Here is a 19056-nt window from a genome sequence, read left to right on the forward strand (position 1 = left end):
ATGTCTCAACATGTCACTGATGAGATCTTTTAGTCACCTGTATACTAAAAAAATAATAAGAAGGAGTACAATAAAAAAAAGCCTGCTCAAGAACAATCTTGGTGACAGTGGTAATTTTATTAGATCCATGAACACAAATGATGTGCACACATAACATAAATAATAGTTAACGTAGTAAAAATGGCCTTTGTGGTGTAAGGCTGATGGGATTGTCATGCCACCTCTTCCATGTAGTCAGCTCCTTGACTCTGGCTGAGCTGAGATACGCTGAGGTCCTGAGTGATCTCATCAAACTGGGGGCGGTATTGAGGGGGAGAGAAAAGAAAGGGTGAGTGTGAGATAAGGTAATATAGAAATACCACCAAAGACACCTACTAACATAAAATTCATATTTATTAGAACTATTTATGTACGGCATGATTATAGGGAACATGTCAAATTTAGCTAATAGAATGTGCTCAAAGAGAATATAAACTGTCAATTACATTTTGATTCCTATCCCCACCCTATACTGGACTATGCCTTTATGTAAAACTCAACCTAAAACTGTAGTAACTACAAGGGCCCACTGCTGACTAGCTTTACATATATGTAGGGTTGACTGCCTGTTGCCCTTCCTATGACACACAGGCACCGATGACGTGGACGTCAATTAAGGCAGCTCCCCGCGCCTCTCTGATTCAGAGGCGTTGACTTAAATGTGGAGGACACATTTTGGTTTAATGCATTCAGCTGTGCCACTGACTAGGTATCCCATTCTCCCCCCCCCCACACACACACCTTATCGCTGTTGTCGGGTCCCTCGATGGAAACCTCCTCGATCTCTTCTCCGATGCTCACCTCACTCTTGGAGATATCTGATCGATGGCTGGTGGTGGTAAACGCGCAGAGAAGGGAAACCCTTTAGATTGATATCTCTCATGGCACAGATAGGGCATGAAACTGAACGAGCACTGAGCAGCATTTAAAAATAGCTAGTGAGATCTAGGGAAGACACAGTACAATGCCCTACATTACCTGTTAAAGTCATCGCCATAGTCGTCATCTGGCAAAACAAAGAGGGGTATATCAGGATGATACTCTATATAAACAAAAGTATGTGGACACCCCTTCAAATTAGTGGATTTGGCTATTTCAGCCACACCCGTTGCTGACAGGTGTATAAAATTGAGCACACAGCCATGCAATCTTCATAGACAAACATTAGCAGTAGAATGGCCTCACTGAAGAGCTCAGTTACTTTTGACGTGGCACTGTCTTAGGATTCCAGCAAGTCAGTTCATCAAATTTCTGCCATGGTCAACTGTAAGTGCGGTTATTGTGAAGTGGAAACGTCTAGGAAAAACAACGGCTCTCCCGCGAAGTGGTAGGCCACACAAGCTCACAGAACGGGACAGCCAAGTGCTGAAGTGCGTAAAAAAATATATATATTAAAAAAAAAATTTAAAAAAATATCGCATCTACTCGGTTGCAACACTCACTGCCAAGTTCCAAACTGCCACTGGAAGCAATGTCAACACAATAACTGTTCGTCAGGAACTTAATTAAAATGGATTTCCATGGCCGAGCAGCTGCACACAAGCATAAGATCACCATGCGCAATGCCAAGCGTCTCTGGAGTGATGAATCATGCTTTACCATCAGGCAGTCCGACGGACGAATCTGATTTTGGCGGATGCCAGGAGAATGCTACCTGCCCCGACGAATATTGCCAACTGTAAAGTTTGTTGGAGGAATAATGGTCTGGGGCAGTTTTTCCATGGTCGGGCTAGGCCCCTTAGTTCCAGTGAAGGGAAATATTAACCCTACATCATACAATGATATTCTACACGATTCTGTGCTTTCAACTTTGTGGCAACATTTTGTGGAAGGCCCTTTCCTGTTTCAGCATGACAATGCCCCCGTGCACAAAGCAAGGTCTACACAGAAAATGGTTTGTCGAGAACTTGACTGGCCTGCTCTTGACCTCAACCCCATTGAACAACTTTGGGATGAATTGGAACGACAACAGCAAGCCAGGCCTAATAGCCCAACATCAGTGCCCGACCTCACTAATGTTCCAACATCTAGTAGAAAGCCTTCCTAGAAGAGTGGAGGCTGTTACAGCAGCAAAGGGGTGACCAACTACATATTAATGCCCATGACTTTGGAATGAGATGTTCGACGAGCAGCTGTCCACATACTTTTGATCATGTGGTGTATATGAAATAAATACAATTCAAATATGTAATTCACCAAAAACAGCATAATATAAAGAAATAAAACCTGGAATTGGGTTAAGATCATACCCTGCACGGAAGATCCGGTTTTATCATTTATAATTTTCAAGTCTTTGAATCCTTTGTCTCTGGGGTTAGAAGAAGTACCTAGAAAAAGCATTCGAGGGATTTACTCAAGAAGCAAAGAATCCAATAGTCAGGCACGTGCACAGATAGAGCCCTATAAAAAAAAAGTGCCCATTTGATTGGTGCAACAACTGCAGTTCGACTTTGCCAGTAGCAGAACAAATTTAAAATCAAGTAAAGACTAGTTGGCTTGTTTTGACAGCATTGCCTAGCTCACTAGCTAATTTATCAAGCCTACAATTGCGATGATCAGCTGGTATAGCCTACCCCAGTAGCTGTTTTAGCAAAGATACTTTAAACAAACTCCCTTTCATCTGTGGCTCTAACATGCTTAGACTGCACCGTGTGATGAGCGAGTGTGTTTTTGCAGTTAAAAATAAAATGATTTAGCTAGAGGAGCAGTAGAAGTCTATGACCGGATTTAAGGTTGATTTATTAATGGAATTAAAACCTCTTGAATCCCACGATCACACCGACGTGATTTAGTGCTTCTAAACCCTTTTAAACGTTGCGTGTTTGAGCTACAGAGTTCTGGATTTTTTGCATTAGATTCGTCTACTGCTTCTGCCGGAGCTTGAGCCTTGTTTGTGAAAAAGGTTCTTCTCACAAAAACGTCTGTAAAGTCTGAACGGTTTCAGCTACAGACTTATGACCCCACTATGAAAAGCCACACAATAGTCGTTAGAAGGTAAGGGGTTCTTCTACATTGAAGATCATAGGAAAACCCTGGACATATTGTCTATAATACTGTATTAAAACGCCAAACAGTGGTCACTGACTAGTTGGATATTCATTTCCCATTGAGCAAACAATTTCTGTACTTACAGAAATGCTTATGAATGCATTTTTTTTTTTATCAGGTGTTTGCTTGCCAGATCTTATATGTTTATTGACATTTGTCATGAATGCAACTGTTAATGTCAAATAGTTTTGTGTTCCATTTGTAGCCCTGGTTGTCCAGAAAAGAAAATGGTAAAAGACTTCAATGCGAGGCTAACTATAAGGGCAGAGCAAGCAGATGCCCCACCAATGCTCTGTGCACGGCCCTGGTAATAGTGCTTAACAAAAGTGCATCATTCTGGAGATAAAAGCATATACATACTCATGTTAAAATTAGTCTATACAACCCTTGCTACAGTTCATAACACACACACCACTGTTCTCACCGTTCTTGCTGGCTGAGAGGTCTCTGTGATGGGCTTCTCCTGAGTGGAACCCCCCACCTGCAGCACTCCTCTGGGGGGCCGGGTCCGAATCGGCTGCTCTCCTGGTGGAAAAACAAAAGCAGCAAGGCCTAAGGCTGAAGGCCTAAAACACATTCAACTCACATTCATTGATTGAGGCAGAGGAGACAGGCATGTCATTTAAGAGATACTAAGGAGTGTGGCACTGCACAGCGAGAAAGAGAAGGGGAACAGAGGGGATGGGGTACAAAAGAGAGCGAGAGAGAGAGAGAGAGAGAAAGAAGATGCCTGCTGTGAAAGAGAAGCCTGCAGCTCACCTGTGCTCCAAGCAGCTCCGTTTATTATCATAGTCAGAAAAGAGCTCGTCCCCATCGCCCTCTGTGTCACTGCCCAGAGCAGACAGGCTGAGCCCAGAGAGAGAGAGAGAGAGAGAGAGAGAGAGAGAGGAGAGACAGGACACACACAGGAGCATAGTGAAGGAAGTGCACTCACACAACACACACACGACAAAAAACACACACACACACATGCAAAGAAAAAGTGGAAAAGTACAAGACCATGAACACCATATTAGTATAGGTTATTATTTAGAGGTCAATGCCAATGTTACAAACGTTCATTTTTGGTTTCGAGGCAGCAAGCAAATGGTCAAACTTTTCACGGCTTTATCCCTCCGCTAATGGAGGAGTGATACACCAGCACCATGCACACTCACTCATTGAGGCTAGTGCCCCTCCTCATTGGGTTAAAGGAGCGCCCTGAGAGACTCTCCTCCCTCAGAGAGCGGACGAAGCTGCTTGGGGACGGAGGAAAGGACACACAGATAAACAGAAAAGAAGAAAGGAACAGGATAGAAAAAAAAGCTGGGCAGGCAGAGGAGAAACCCGAGGGGGGAAAAAAAGACAAGTGACAGCAGAACAGAGACAGACAGCACAGTGCTCCTATGTGGAACCAAACTACCCCCCCCCCACACACACATGCTGGTCCATGTTTCTAAGCCACTTCAGTCATCTTAACAAACACCTCCTTTGTACTTTCAATATGAGTACAGAATACTAAGCTAACAAGGATATCTATTTGCGATTACCTGCTATAGATAGAACAGGGTCGTGTTCATTAGGCACCAACAAACTACCTGGAATTGTCCAATAAGAAACCCGGAATTTGGTTTTCCATTGCAAAATGTTTTGTTACAGTGTGCCCTAATGAACACGGCCCTGTATTTCAAACTATTATGAGTCACTGTAGCCTAACTCATTGAGTTTACAGTGAGGACATACTTACTCTTTCTGACCGTTTCTCTTTTCAGAGAGACTGGCCCCTGAATTATTCTTAGCCAGGGGAAGGCTACTACTTCCATACGCAGCATGACAGAGAGCGAGAGAACATACAGTGAGCAGAGCGGCGACAGAGCCACACTTCTCGTCACACAATACTTCCTGATGTTGGATTCTAGCTTGAAATATATTTACTCCTACTACTGTATTAGAGGAACTTTGTGTATGGAGTGTTACTGTGAGAGAAAAGGGGAACAACGTACACTACATTACCAAAAGTATGTGGACACTTGCTTGAACATCTCATTCCAAAATCACGGCCATTAATATAGGGTTGGTCCCCTTTGCTGCTATAACAGCCTCCACTCTTCTGGAAAGGCTTTCCACAATATGTTGTAACATTGCTGTGGGGACTTGCTTCCATTCAGCCACAAGAGCATTAGTGAGGTCGGACACCGCTGTTGGGCAATTAGGCCTGTTCGATGTAGTTGAGGTCACAGCTCTCGGCTTGCCAGTCAAGTTCTTCCACACAGATCTCGACAAGCCATTTCTGTATGGACCTCGCTTTGTGCACAGGGGCATTGTCATGCTGAAACAGGAAAGGGCCTTCCCCAAACTGTTGCCACGAAGCTGGAAGTCAGAATAGTCTAGAATGTCATTGTATGCTGTAGCGCAGTGTTGTGTTCAAGAGCACCTAAAACGAGACTGATTCAAGACCAAGACCAGAGTAAATATAGTCAGAGTCAAGACCAGAGGGGGGGCGAGACCAAGTCAAGACTGAGTCCAGGAGGGGGACAAGGGGTCCGAGCCCAGAAGAATGCAAGTCCAATTCAAGACCATTATTGTAATTTTGTCAAATCACCACAAGGGTTCAAAACGTCCAGTATTTCTGTGGTCATATTTCAGAACAACATATGGATTCTTCAGACATTCAGAATAGTGAATAAATGCATGCTGAGGGTAAATAAAGCCACTCTACAAATGATTACTAACCCAAACACAATGGGGAACAATGAGCCTTCTACGCCTTCAGAGAAGGACTAAGGATTTATAAAATAATTATCATTATTTTCAATGATGTTCTGATTTAATCTCTTCAGTTTTTGTTGGAAAGGAAAAAGGGTTAACACTGAAGACTTTGCTGGTCTCTGGGGAATAAATCTAGCTAGCTAAATCAGCCGTCTGGTAGGCCATCAGAAGATAAATAAAAGGCATCTGCCATTCAACTGTATAAGGGCAACATTTTGGAGTGATAGTCAAGTCAAATCAACCAATCACATTGACTTAATGGGTGGGACCTTTTTTACAGAAACATGTATGGAAACATCTGCCTTATTAAAGGACAACAGGTCACTGTGCAATAGCGAGCAGTAGTTTTCCCACGGTCTAGCTACCTAGCTTTTTTTGTCGGCAAATTTTCAGCAGCTGCAGCAGGTGTTATCAAAGAGGATGTTGCTAATTTGTTAGCTTCTACCTTTTCAAGAATAATTTTCAACAATAAGTTAAATTTTCAAATGATAGTCATCTGGGGTGAGAGGAACTGTTTTGTTGTTTATTGCAGCTAGCTTGCTGATGTTAGCCATCTCTTTGAAAATAACTTGTGTGTGGACTATTGTTGGATTTAAAGTAGAACTGACCACATTTTAGCAACATGAAATCTTATTAAAATCTGTTTATGTACACCCCCAGAATCTATAACACTTAGATAAGGTAATTTTCATGTTTTCATAAATTCTTCAAATGTTTGGGAATTAAGTATTCTAATTTGAGAAGATTCTATAGTAATATATAGTGGGAAAGCGGCAATGCGTTTGTACAATTAATAGACACTGCAATAAATAAAACCAAATAAAAAGCATCCGTCTTGTCCAGGACCGGAGTCTACAGTCGTGGCCAAAAGTTTTGAGAATGACACACAAATATTACATTTTCAAAGTCTGCTGCCTCAGTTTGTATGATGGCAATTTTCATATACTCCAGAATGTTATGAAGAGTGATCAGATGAATTGCAAAGTCCCTCTTTGCCATGCAAATTAACTGAATCCCCAAAAAACATTTCCACAACATTTCAGCCCTGCCACAAAAGGACCAGCTGACATCATGTCAGCGATTCTCTCATTAACACAGGTGTGAGTGTTGATGAGGACAAGGCTGGAGATCACTCTGTCATGCTGATTGAGTTCGAATAACAGACTGGAAGCTTCAAACGGAGGGTGGTGCTTGGAATCATTATTATTCCTCTGTCAACCATGGTTACCTGCAAGGAAACACGTGCCGTCATCATTGCTTTGAAACAAAAGGGCTTCACAGGCAAGGATCTTGCTGCTAGTAAGATTGCACCTAAATCAACCATTTATCGGATCATCAAGAACTTCAAGGAGAGCGGTTCAATAGTTGTGAAGGCTTCAGGGAGACCAAGAAAGTCCAGCAAGCGCCAGGACCGTCTCCGAAAGTTGATTCAGCTGCGGTATCGGGGCACCACCAGTACAGAGCTTGCTCAGGAATGGCAGCAGGCAGGTGTGAGTGCATCTGCACGCACAGTGAGGCGAAGACTTTCAGGATGGCCTGGTGTCAAGAAAGGCAGCAAAGAAGCCACTTCTCTCCAGGAAAAACATCGGTTACAGACTGATATTCTGCAAAAGGTACAGGGATTGGACTGCTGAGGACTGGGGTAAAGTCATTTTCTCTGATGAATCCCCTTTCCGATTGTTTGGGGCATCCGGAAAAAAGCTTGTCCGGAGAAGACAAGGTGAGCGCTACCATCAGTCCTGTGTCATGCCAACAGTAAAGCATCCTGAGACCATTCATGTGTGGGGTTGCTTCTCAGCCAAGGGAGTGGGCTCACTCACAATTTTGCCTAAGAACACAGCCATGAATAAAGAATGGTACAAACACGTCCTCCGAGAGCAACTTCTCCCAACCATCCAGGAAAAGTTTGGTGACAAACAATGCTTTTCCAGTATGATAGTTATCACTTTTGCCTTATGGCAAGGTGCTCTAAGTGGCTCGGGGAACAAAACATCGATATTTTGGGTCCATGGCCAGGAAACGCCCCAGACCTTAATCCCATTGAGAACTTGTGGTCAATCCTCAAGAGGCGGGTGGACAAACAAAACCCCACAAATTCTGACAAACTCCAAGCATTGATTATGTAAGAATGGGCTGCTATCAGTCAGGATGTGGCCCAGAAGTTAATTGACAGCATCCCAGGGCGGATTGCAGAGGTCTTGAAAAAGAAGGGTCAACACTGCAAATATTGACTCTTTGCATCAACTTCATGCAATTGTCAATAAAAGCCTTTGACACTTATGAAATGCTTGTAATTATACTTCAGTATTCCATAGTAACATCTGACAAAAATATCTAAAGACACTGAAGCAGCAAACTTTGTGGAAATTAATATTTGTGTCATTCTCAAAACTTTTGGCCACGACTGTACACAGACCTGAGCTATAGCCAAAGCTACAGTAAGCCTTTATACAAACAAGCCATTTGCCAAACGGGACTGCCATCATTCACTTTAAACTGGACTGTGTGTTTACAGGCAGTTGCAACAGCACGACTTCAAATCATTAGAACGCATTCGCCAAAAGCCTCAAAATACACCTGAATGGATTTCTGCAAATATGTAAACACCACGGGAGTCCTCTTACATTTAGGAACTTTACAGTCCTATTGATCAAACAACCATGAAAAGGGAGGCCTAAACCCTCAGTTATGCACAACAACAAGATCAACAGCTAAATGCTAGCCAGAGCAAGCTGAGCAAAAATGTAACAAAGGATCATCAGATAAACCCTAAAACACTTTTTCTGCTAGTTGGCCGTCAAAATTGAACTGATAAACGATGGGGAATTGTAGCCTCCTCGTCCTTCTGCAGCTTGCCTGCCAATGCATGCTTGTCCAAACCCCGCACCCAAGCTAACTGGCTAGCTAAGCTACTTCCAGACACAAATGAGAGAACACCTCACTCGGACCATTTTACTCGCTGTAGCAATGCTGGTTAGGCAGTTTACATGTCATCTAGAGCGTTCTTGACTAACTATAACTTTTTTGACAGCGGTCATATTCAGCGGGTGATGTGCGTTCGTAAATGCATCCGTTGTTCTGCGCTTTTGCACACAGATGAGAGTGCTCTAAAATCGGAGCAGATAGCATATCTCTTGCGTTCGCAAATTCACTCTGGCTAACAGTCATTCAAGTTCTTGCTAGCTAACCAAATGACACCTGCATCTCTAGCTGTGTAGCCACCAAAAAAACGATATGAGGGGGGAAAAGTCAGTCAGTCACTCACCCATTTCTCCAATGGCTAGCTAACTAACATTAGGCTCTGTGTTTTTAGCTTGCTACATAAATAGATATGCTAGCATATTAGCCACGTTATGACTGACTTGTGGTAATTGCCCTGGCTAGTTTGACTGTATTGACATTCCCAGCCTTAGATACAATAGTCTGTTTTTGTCCAGAATATTGAGTAATTGAAACTGTTTATCCTAAATGGAGGCAGCAAACAATGTACCAGGCCGGCTGTGATTTACAACCTGATAGCAATATCTTTTGGACTACCATGAAATGTATCGGTGAATTATATTAATTATGCATTTAACTGCATCCATCTATTTTGCCAACAATGTCTTAGTGTACGTCATGGAACAGTGAGTCAACTAGCAACTATTTTTAAAACCTCTTATAAAGTTGGTTTTGTAGCATAAACAGGGAATTTGCCATAAAGTTCCCAAACGGCCCTTCCAGCGAAGGAAAGGCACCCTGTGTAAAAACAGTATATGATTTCCTATGGGGTTTTTTAATGAGTTTTCCTAAAGATTTTTCTGATTCACTCTCAAAATAACAATATATTTTTAAACAACAAAAATACCCTAATTGTGCCCCTGTGCACCCAGGCCCATCAAAGTCTACGCACCTGATGCAAACAGTGCATGATAACAATTGCACATCACATATAGCCTAATAACCAACACTTCTGATTCAACTTTTTTTAATACCTGGTTTACATTCCCATTGTTGCCTTGGTTAGCATTTACTGGTAGATATAAGTTGAAACGTCTTTCCTACCCTACCGGCTACCGATGTGATTCTTCTGTGAGCTGCTCGATGACAAAACCAGATGAGAGCTGAACAATGTTGCTGCCTGCAAATGATATTCCGCTGATGCTAGGCTGTGTGTGTAAATACATTTAATGCGCTTTGACATTGTGTAGGCTACTTTGTGCATGATTTCTCTATTGTACTACATAATTGATAAGTCACATACCTCCACTACACTACTTTGATACGCATCAGTAGGGATTAATAAGTTAATAAACGCAATGCCCACGAAAACAAAAGTGGGTATACGACTTATACCTGCGTATAACCCCTCCACTACGCCACTGGACCTTTGTGTTTTACAAAAAGTGCATTCTCCTACATGAGTGCGCTGGTATTACGGTTGCTGTCCTTTCAGAATCATGACACACACTAAAGACCTATAGGTTCACCACTGTACTAACCTGTCACACACTGAAGACCTATAGGTTCACCACTGTACTAACCTGTCACACACTGAAGACCTATAGGTTCACCACTGTACTAACCTGTCACACACTGAAGGCCTATAGGTTCACCACTGTACTAACCTGTCACACACTGAAGACCTATAGGTTCACCACTGTACTAACCTGTCACACACTGAAGACCTATAGGTTCACCACTGTACTAACCTGTCACACACTGAAGACCTATAGGTTCATCACTGTACTAACATGTCACACACTGAAGACCTATAGGTTCACCACTGTACTAACATGTCTATAATAGATATAAAGGCTGTTAAGATACTGTATTCATGTTAAAAGAAATGAGTGGATATATTTGGCCTGGCAAAGCAGTTTTATGAGCTGATAATTATTCGTTTTTTACTCCGCTGGTCTTGGGAAGAAATTACAAGTCCTCACTGTCCGAGACAAGATTGAGTACAATGCATCCGACACCAAGACAAGACCAAGACACTCAATATGTGGTCTCGAGACCGGACTCGAGTACTACAACCCTGCTGTAGCGTTAAGATTTCCCTTCAAGATAACGAAAGTAAATAACATGTCCGTAAAATGATTGCTCCTCCACCAAACTTTACAGTTAGCACTATGCATTGAGGCAGGTAGCGTTCTCCTGGCATCCGCAAAACCCAGATGAATCAGTTGGACTACCAGATGTTGAAGCGTGATCACTCCAGAGAATGAGTTTCTACTGCTCCAGAGTCCAATGGCGGCGAGCTTTACACCACTCCAGCCGACTCTTGGCATTGTGCATGGTGATCTTAGGCTTGGGTGCGGCTGCTCGGCCATGGAAACCCATTTAATGAAGGGGGGGTGTGTGTGAAAGTCCCAGTGGGGTTAAAGCCGCAGCTGCGGTGGCCGTGAGGCCATAGATCTATGTGCAATAGGGGTAAGGGTAGGTCCCGTAGTAGGATAGGTCCCTAGTGGGGATATGACCCATGCGAGATCCCTAGGTGGCGGGTAGGTAGGGTAGGTTCCCGAGTGGGGGTGCAAATCCCTCAGCTGGGTTTAAGACCTGTGTGTTACTATATGGAGAAGTTGGCACATCTATATGCTAGCATGGTAGGTTACAGAGAGGTAGTCCATGTAGAAGGACTAAGGCAGGACATGTGCCTGGTGGAGAATAGGAGGTATCTGGGGATATCAGAGATGCAAAATTGTCAGTAAGGGGTAGCGTGTATGGTGATAGAAAGTTGCCTGTAAGTTCTGGGAGGCAGGCCATCTCCATGGTTGGAAAAGCGAAAGGATATCAGCACATTGTTTGAAAGTGATCAGTAGCAATAATGAGAGCAGTTGGTTTATGCCCTATTGGGGCGGGGAACCGTGACAGATTATGTGAAATTAGATGGACAACTGAGTAACCTCGGTAACAAGTGTTGTCAGGAACAGTGGTATTTACGGCGAGAGATACTAAAACCCCTTCCTGTATTACACATTAGTCTTCCGCAATATCCTGTGGCCCATTGGCACACTCTAGTGTCGCCCTACCACAAACTGTTTGTTCGGAACCTAACAATCATAAATATGTACTATAGCTCGACTTTCTCCACATAGACCCAGCCCATCAGAGTTGATTAACGCCCCTGTATTTTAAGATTCTTAAGATATTCTGTTGCACCATTAGCCATGATCAATATCTATGCTAATATTAACAGCATCCATGTTTTACATTATCGCTATTACGCATGACTTATGTGATGGATCATGGAGCAGCACACATGTTCAATAGCGTGTATGACAATCAATCCCCGTCCTCACCAGCCGTAGGTTTTCTGTGGTTTAGGCAGAGGGTCGTCAAAGAACGAGTCGTCCTCGTCTAGGTCCTCTTCCACCTCCAGGTCCAGCCCCTTCTTCAGGCTCGCCGTGGGGCTGTTGTCGTTGTCCCCGGACGCTTCGCTGTGCCTTGACGTCACGTGACCCTGCCCTTTGCCCTTTAGAGAGCCAAAGCGCAGGCTGGTGTCACTGTGGCTGACCTCCACGCCCTGTGGGGTACATGCAGGAACAAGACAGCACAAATAACAAAAACACGCGTTTAAAGTCGCTTCTGTGTATTTGAGCGGGTGCAGCTAGCATTTAGTTGCAAATGGTTAGAGGATTGAAGCGACAGGGAGAATTAGTAGTGGCACTGAAATATTAGCTATAGGAAAGATATTTTGAGAACTATCCGACACAAGTAAAGGTCTTGTTCGAGGTTTGGCTAATCGCTTAGCTACGTTAGTCTTACCTACTCTATGAACCATTAAGACTGAAGTTGAGCAATTAGTAAAACACATGCACACAGCACAGTCAGATTTTCAATCAAAACTGGAAAACACTCATCATTCATTAGAATCAGTCTGGTGATAAGAGTACATTTGAGAGGCTGCGCTGAGATACTGCCAACCTATCTTCACTGCGCTAAGGGTGACAACCCATGGTTTATTTGGTATGGTAACAGAAGACTATGGTATAGACATGCCTTTGAAATCAGAACCTCCCCTGGATGAGTTGGTATGAGCCTACCCACTGGGCAGACGTCAATTTAAAGTCTATTCCATGTTGGTTCCACGTCCTTTCATTGAAATGACGTGCAAACAACGTTCATTCAACCAGTGTGTGCCCATGGGTACTGTACACCTGGGTTGTGTTCATTACAGCAAACCAAATGAAAATGAGTGTTCCATATTAGTCCAGCAAGTCCCTCTCTGTTTCAGTAGATTTTCTTATGTTTGGTGCCTAATGAGCACAACCCTGTTCCAGCCTTGCGGTTTACCTTGGCGTCAGCCTTCTCCGCCTGTGCACTGTGCCTATGTCCTTTAAACCTGGGGATCTGTGCATGAGAACACAGCTATCAGCCTCCTCACACGCTCACTGCCTCACTAACATGATGGATACTGGGTAGGCCCTAAAGGTGGCTACATTTAGGGAGAATCACATACAGTTTAGTCTACTGACCTCTTCGTCCTTTCCGAAAAGAAAGCGGAAAAACAGAGGCTTTGTTTTAACAATCAACATTCTCTTAAAATATCCATGTCATGTATACCCTATGCTCACATCCTGCAAATACAAAGCTAGGTCTCTTAGTTATGATTGCTTGTTATGTTATTTTAAAAAGGCAAGTTCCATAGAAATGAATTGATTCACAAGAAAGCTGTTATGACATAACAGTTCACACAAACAGGTATTAAAAGGAATGCAATTTTAACGTTGAACAAAGTCAGAAAAAAAGTGATCCTACGAGAAACCACACAACAGCCATTTTATATAGAGCACTACAACATACACTGCACCATAGTTTGAATAGGGCCAATGTACCTTACTAGCCGGTGAAGTGCTTTTCTTCTCAATAAATTGACTGGGATTGTGAATTACATCACTGGTGTCATGGGTGACCTGGAAGGGAAGGACACATTTAACATTGTGTTTCATCGAGAGAAACGGTTAATTCAAAGTTCAATCTATGACACAATCTAAAAAGGAACTCTGAGACAGTAAAAGGTGTCTTACCACACTTCGACACTGACTGAAGAAGCGCTTGTACAAGCCCAGAAACTCCTGGAAGTCTACAGCTACAGAGACAGAGGTGAGACAAAGCATTAGAGCAGATGACGACATTTTCCACAGCTTTGTGTTGCCATGCTTGTAACTACCACACTTTTCAGTTCGCTGCAGCTACCGACTGGAACGAGCTGCAAAAAACTATCAAACTGGGCAGCTTAATCTCCATCTCTTCATTCATGGACACTCTTATTGACGGTTGTGGCTGATTCACGTGATGTATTGTTATCTCTACCTTCTTGCCTTTGTGCTGTTGTCTGTGCCCAATAACGTTTGTACCATGTTTCGTGCTGCTACCATGTTGTGCTGCTGCCATGTTGTTGTCATGTGTTGCTGCCGTGCTATGTTGTCGTCTTAGGTCTCTCTTTATGTAGTGTCTCTCTTGTTGTGATGTGTGTTTTGTCCTATCTTTTTAATCCAAGCCCCCGTCCCCGCAGGAGTTCCTTTTGTTAGGCCGTCAATGTAAATATGAATTTGTTCTTAACTGACTTGCCTAGTTAAATAAGGGTTAAATTAAATACATTCAATTAAGAATGTCACTTCATTTCAGTCTACAGAACACTTACATTTACTGGAGGCCTTGTCTCCAGCTCTATGTTCATCAGTGACAAACTTCTCCAGCATGTTCCTGTTATTGGACACACCGATTACTTGTTAAGGAAACTGGATGAGCTGTAGATTCACGTCACAAATAGCATTGTCGGGTCAGCTTTGCAGTCAGGGCAGGTTTCCCCAGACACAGATTAAGTCTATTCCTGAATGACAAAGCACTTTCAATGGAAATGCATGCTTTTTAGTTCAGGAGTGGGCTTTCCTGTGTCCAGGGAACGAGCCCTCAGTGTTTTATCATTTTGCTTGAAATACATGGCCCAAACATACTTGTTGAAGTTGGGAAAAACATCTCCAAACACAACTTTCAAATCCTCTTTGCGTATCCCACCAGTTCTGGCCTGTGAATCAGAAAGTTTAAACAGAGTAAAAGGCAGGATCTTGGACATTTAAACACCTCCACAAGGTAATCAATGGCAATGGAGAACTTATGAGGATGACCAAGATGAGCACATCTACAAAAATGATCACCTTGTCATAACAATCAAACTTCTTCCGGGCGTCTGCTATTTGCCTGGGGGATAGTTCCTATAAAGAGAAAAAGGAAGAACATTGATATCAGACCAAGACATCTCTCTACATTTGAAGTTGCATCCTCTTGGGGTCAATTAAGGTGATCAAAACAAACATGAAATTGTGAGCTTGATGGGTTTATATGTTACATGCTAGTTCTTCATGTGCACCTTCGTGGCCCACAGTTCTCTGTATGAATGGGCGAATAGGATAGCTACATGAGCTCATTCTGCTGATTTGAGCAGAGCATGAAAGATGACTAAGAAAGTGGGACAAACTTGTTATGTCAGAATCTCGCTGAACAACAGGAAAACCATTTTCTCTCTCTCTCAATCGTCTGGGTACATTTACACTAATGGCAAGCTGCCTTCTTTTGACCCAGATAATATTATAATTAGGTCATCACGGCAAAATGACAACTATGAGTGATATAGTTTATTTTCTCTCTGGCAGCTCAGGTCCATTGACAAAATACTTAAAATGTTGTTGTATGAAGGATTACATCTCAGTGTGGTCATGTGTGTAGGCTATGTATAATACCTGATTATGAAACAGTTGGTGCTCATTCATAACATTGTATGTAGCTGTAAATGTACCTTAGTGAGTGAGAAGGAAGGCAATGAAGATCATAAGAATTACTACCTTGGGGATGTTTGTGGCTTTGTCCCCCTTACATCAGATAACAGCAGGCCAGAGCAGGGAAATCAGTAGAGCAAGAAAGCAGTCCATTATAATCACAAGTGGGACACTCCATTCAGAAGAAAATACTTTTTAAAGGAAGGACAGCCATTCAAGAGCATAATCAAATCAGGTAGACTTCTGGGCATGGGTGATGTTGTGGATGTTTATATGTTGTTGTTTGTATGTGTATGTTTTGGATTGTATTTAAAAAAATATATGATTTTAAATATATATACATATATATTAAATACAATCGTACAACAACAAAAACTAATCAGGGAGGCTTCGGGTTTGGACAACAGCTAATGTCAGAAGCTCTTTTCTCCACTAGGAGCTTAAGGGAATACGCTAATGTAGTGAATGACAATGTAAAATGTCAAGCCCTGTGCAGTGGTTGTGTCTTTACCTCTGAGAAGATGGAGGCCTTCTCCTTGTGTCTGCCCCTCTTGACAAGCTCCAGCAGGAGAGGAGTGTTCCTGTTCATATCAGTCTCGGTGATATCCAGCTCACAAGAGACCTGCTCACGGCTGTCTAGGCCATTTAGCTGAGAATATGAGACACGCGCGCAATAAATTGCATGCCATAACGGTGAATGTAGCACTGACAATTCCAAGTTATTTGACCAAATGGTGAATGTAGCACTGACAATTCCAAGTTATTTGACCAAATGCCGAGCCAGCCCTATCCACTGGGAGTAAAACACTCACTGAATTTATCTCTGGCTGGAAGACAGCAAGCGTGAAGTCCAGGTGAAAGACCTGTAGAAAGTCTATGATGAGGCTGGCCACCAGGCGTCCTGTAAAAAGGGAAGGATAGGATCAGCCTCATGGAAAGAATGAGTCATTGTAATGTATGTTGATTATTATAAGATTAGCAGACTATTGTTCAGACAATCACGGTGGATAATACAACCCTTACCATCCTTTGTATTAAGACATTTCTTCAGGTTTTCATTGACAAGTGGAGTTTTATTCTGGGGGAACGATAATGGGTGGTAGCAGAGGTTATGCAGACGTAAATCATACTCTACACTGACATCCCAAAAAATGTAAAGTCATTAATAAGAGAAGCAATAAATAAGCCTAACGTTACACTATCAGGATTCATTGAAAATGCACATAAGACAGTTATCGTCTTACCTCCACTTTATCCTGTTCATCCATAGCCAGGAAGACAGCAGCGCGCATTTCTGCCTACAGAATAAGAGAAGTAAGAGCAAAAGAGGGTGTTAGCCAAGCAAGAGGGCCTCAAACTGGCCTGAACTACCTAGCTAACGTTAGCAAGTACTGTTACATAGCTAAGTACCTAAAATGCACTGCTTGTAAAAGAGTTCGCTATTTAACTAACGGTTATTCAATGTTAGAAGGTACAGTAGCTAGCTATCCCACGACACTAGATCTCATGATGATAAATCAGTCACTTTCCGGGGTCCAGCTAGTTACAGTACTGTAGCTAGCTAACGTTAGCTAGCTAGCTAGCTAGCTACAAGCTGCAACAACACAATTCTCAGTCTTTGAACAGTCCTTCGACATATGACTTTACAGTATTAGTAGTTACGTGCCTTTAGTTTGTTCAAGACCCCACTGTTTTCTAGGTTTTGGATCAAAAGATCCCGCAACTCAGTGTCGTCCTCCGTGGCAGACATCTTTCTTTTAGCTAATCGGCAACCAAGACAACCAAAACAAACACTGGCAGCTAGCTATTTGCTAATTCAGCAACGCAGATTCCAGGAAATAGTTCCAACAGCAAGCCAGCACGCGCGATTTGCACCGTTCACCAGCGTCGTGGCACACGCAATCTTGCCCCTCTTTAGTTCAACACGTAGGGAGTGATGTCAAAATAGGTTGGTGCTGTATCAATTGCTGGATTAGGGTCAAATAATGCAAGTTCTGTATCAACATCTGAGTCATGTATAGAGCGATATGACACATGTTAAACATATCAGATATTTCGATGAAAGTTGCTTTTGATTTGCTGACCTGCCTTATGTGTCATGAGACATTTTTGACTCATGTCTCTTATCATTTGTGGTTGTGTATATTTGTATTATATCGTATTTTGTAAATTGTGTGAATCCCTTACTTTGTTTGTGGTTGATAGTACCCTCCAAACTCGTCATTAAGCTCGAAACCCAGGGTCTCGACCCTGCCCTGTGTAACTGGGTCCTGGACTTCCTGACGGGTCGCCCCCAGGTGGTGAGGGTAGGTAACAACATCTCCACCCCGCTGATCCTCAACACAAGGGTGCGTTCTCAGCCCTGTACTCCCTGTTCACCCACGACTGCGTGGCCATGCACGCCTCCAACTCAATCATCAAGTTTGCAGACGACACTACAGTGGTAAACTTGATTACCAACAACGACGAGACGGCCTACAGGGAGGAGGTGAGGGCCCTCGGAGTGTGGTGTCAGGAAAATAACCTCACACTCAATGTCAACAAAACAAAGGGGATGATCGTGGACTTCAGGAAACAGCAGAGGGAGCAGCCGCCTATCTACATTGACGGGACAGTGGTGGAGAGGGTGGAAAGTTTTAAGTTCCTCGGCGTACACATCACGGACAAACTGAAATGGTCCACCCACACAGACAGCGTGGTGAAGAAGGCGCAGCAGCGCCTCTTCAACCTCAGGAGGCTGAAGAAATTCGGCTTGTCACCAAAAACACTCACAAACTTTTACAGATGCACAATCGAGAGCATCCTGTCGGGCTGTATCACCGCCTGGTACGGCAGCTGCTCCGCCCATAACCGTAAGGCTCTCCAGAGGGTAGTGAGGTCTGCACAACGCATCACCGGGTGCAAACTACCTGCCCTCCAGGACACCTACGCCACCCGATGTCACAGGAAGGCCAAAAAGATCATCAAAGACAACAACCACCCGAGCCACTGCCTGTTCACCCCGGTGAGGTCAGAAGGTGAGGTCAGTACAGGTGCTTCAAAGCTGGGACCGAGAGACTGAAAAACAGCTTCTATCTCAAGGCCATCAGACTGTTAAACAGCCATCACTAACATTGAGTGGCTGCTGCCAACATACTGACTTGATCAACTTATCACTAGCCACTTTAAACAATGCCACTTTATATAATGTTTACATACTCTACATTACTCATCTCATATGTATATACTGTACTCTATACCATCTACTGCATCTTGCCTATGCGTTCGGCTATCACTCATTCATAGATTTTTATGTACATATTCGTATTCATTCCTTTACACTTGTGTGTATAAGGTAGTTGTTGTGGAATTGTAAGGTTAGATTACTTGTTAGATATTACTGCATGGTCGGAACTAGAAGCACAAGCATTTCGCTACACTCGCATTAACATCTGCTAACCATATGTATGTGACAAATAAA

At 43.1% G+C, this 19056-nt stretch overlaps 1 protein-coding gene across 25 annotated transcripts; it reads right to left on the minus strand.

Moving 5' to 3' along the window:
- Nucleotides 1–96: 96 nt before the first annotated feature.
- On the minus strand, nt 97–17882 carry cep43 (centrosomal protein 43). 25 transcript variants are annotated; one of them, XM_045695836.1, is made up of 22 exons: nt 17784–17882; nt 16841–16894; nt 16620–16674; nt 16409–16497; nt 16108–16245; nt 15663–15689; nt 14979–15035; nt 14778–14848; nt 14465–14526; nt 13848–13909; nt 13656–13733; nt 13296–13304; nt 13114–13170; nt 12120–12343; nt 4814–4882; nt 4245–4322; nt 3847–3933; nt 3512–3612; nt 2289–2366; nt 1018–1045; nt 781–868; nt 97–293 (listed from the first exon to the last, which is right to left on the minus strand). In XM_045695836.1, exons 2-22 carry the CDS (start codon nt 16886–16888, stop codon nt 213–215), a joined length of 1587 nt encoding a protein of 528 aa, XP_045551792.1. In that variant the 5' UTR covers nt 16889–16894; nt 17784–17882; the 3' UTR covers nt 97–212. The 25 variants fall into 25 exon arrangements, with proteins under 25 accessions (XP_045551792.1, XP_014000365.2, XP_014000363.2 ...); XM_014144890.2 differs by lacking the exon at nt 17784–17882 and adding an exon at nt 17263–17550 and having other exon boundaries at nt 4814–4879; XM_014144888.2 differs by lacking the exon at nt 17784–17882 and adding an exon at nt 17263–17550.
- Between the last annotated feature and the right edge of the window lie 1174 nt (nt 17883–19056).

Source organism: Salmo salar, chromosome ssa15 (assembly GCF_905237065.1).
Source record: "Salmo salar chromosome ssa15, Ssal_v3.1, whole genome shotgun sequence".
In the NCBI taxonomy this organism is placed as follows: Eukaryota; Metazoa; Chordata; class Actinopteri; order Salmoniformes; family Salmonidae; genus Salmo; species Salmo salar.

Bases quoted from the DNA above. Each gene is read 5' to 3' on its own strand.
- cep43 (XM_014144888.2), bottom strand. From the start codon at position 17,346: ATGTCTGCCACGGAGGACGACACTGAGTTGCGGGATCTTTTGATCCAA. The intron at 4,323-4,813 runs GTAAGTATGTCC...GTCCCCAAGCAG, and splicing joins AAGAGAAACGGTCAGAAAGA to CTTCGTCCGCTCTCTGAGGG. The intron at 2,367-3,511 runs GTGAGAACAGTG...TGCTTTTTCTAG, and splicing joins CCTCTCAGCCAGCAAGAACG to GTACTTCTTCTAACCCCAGA.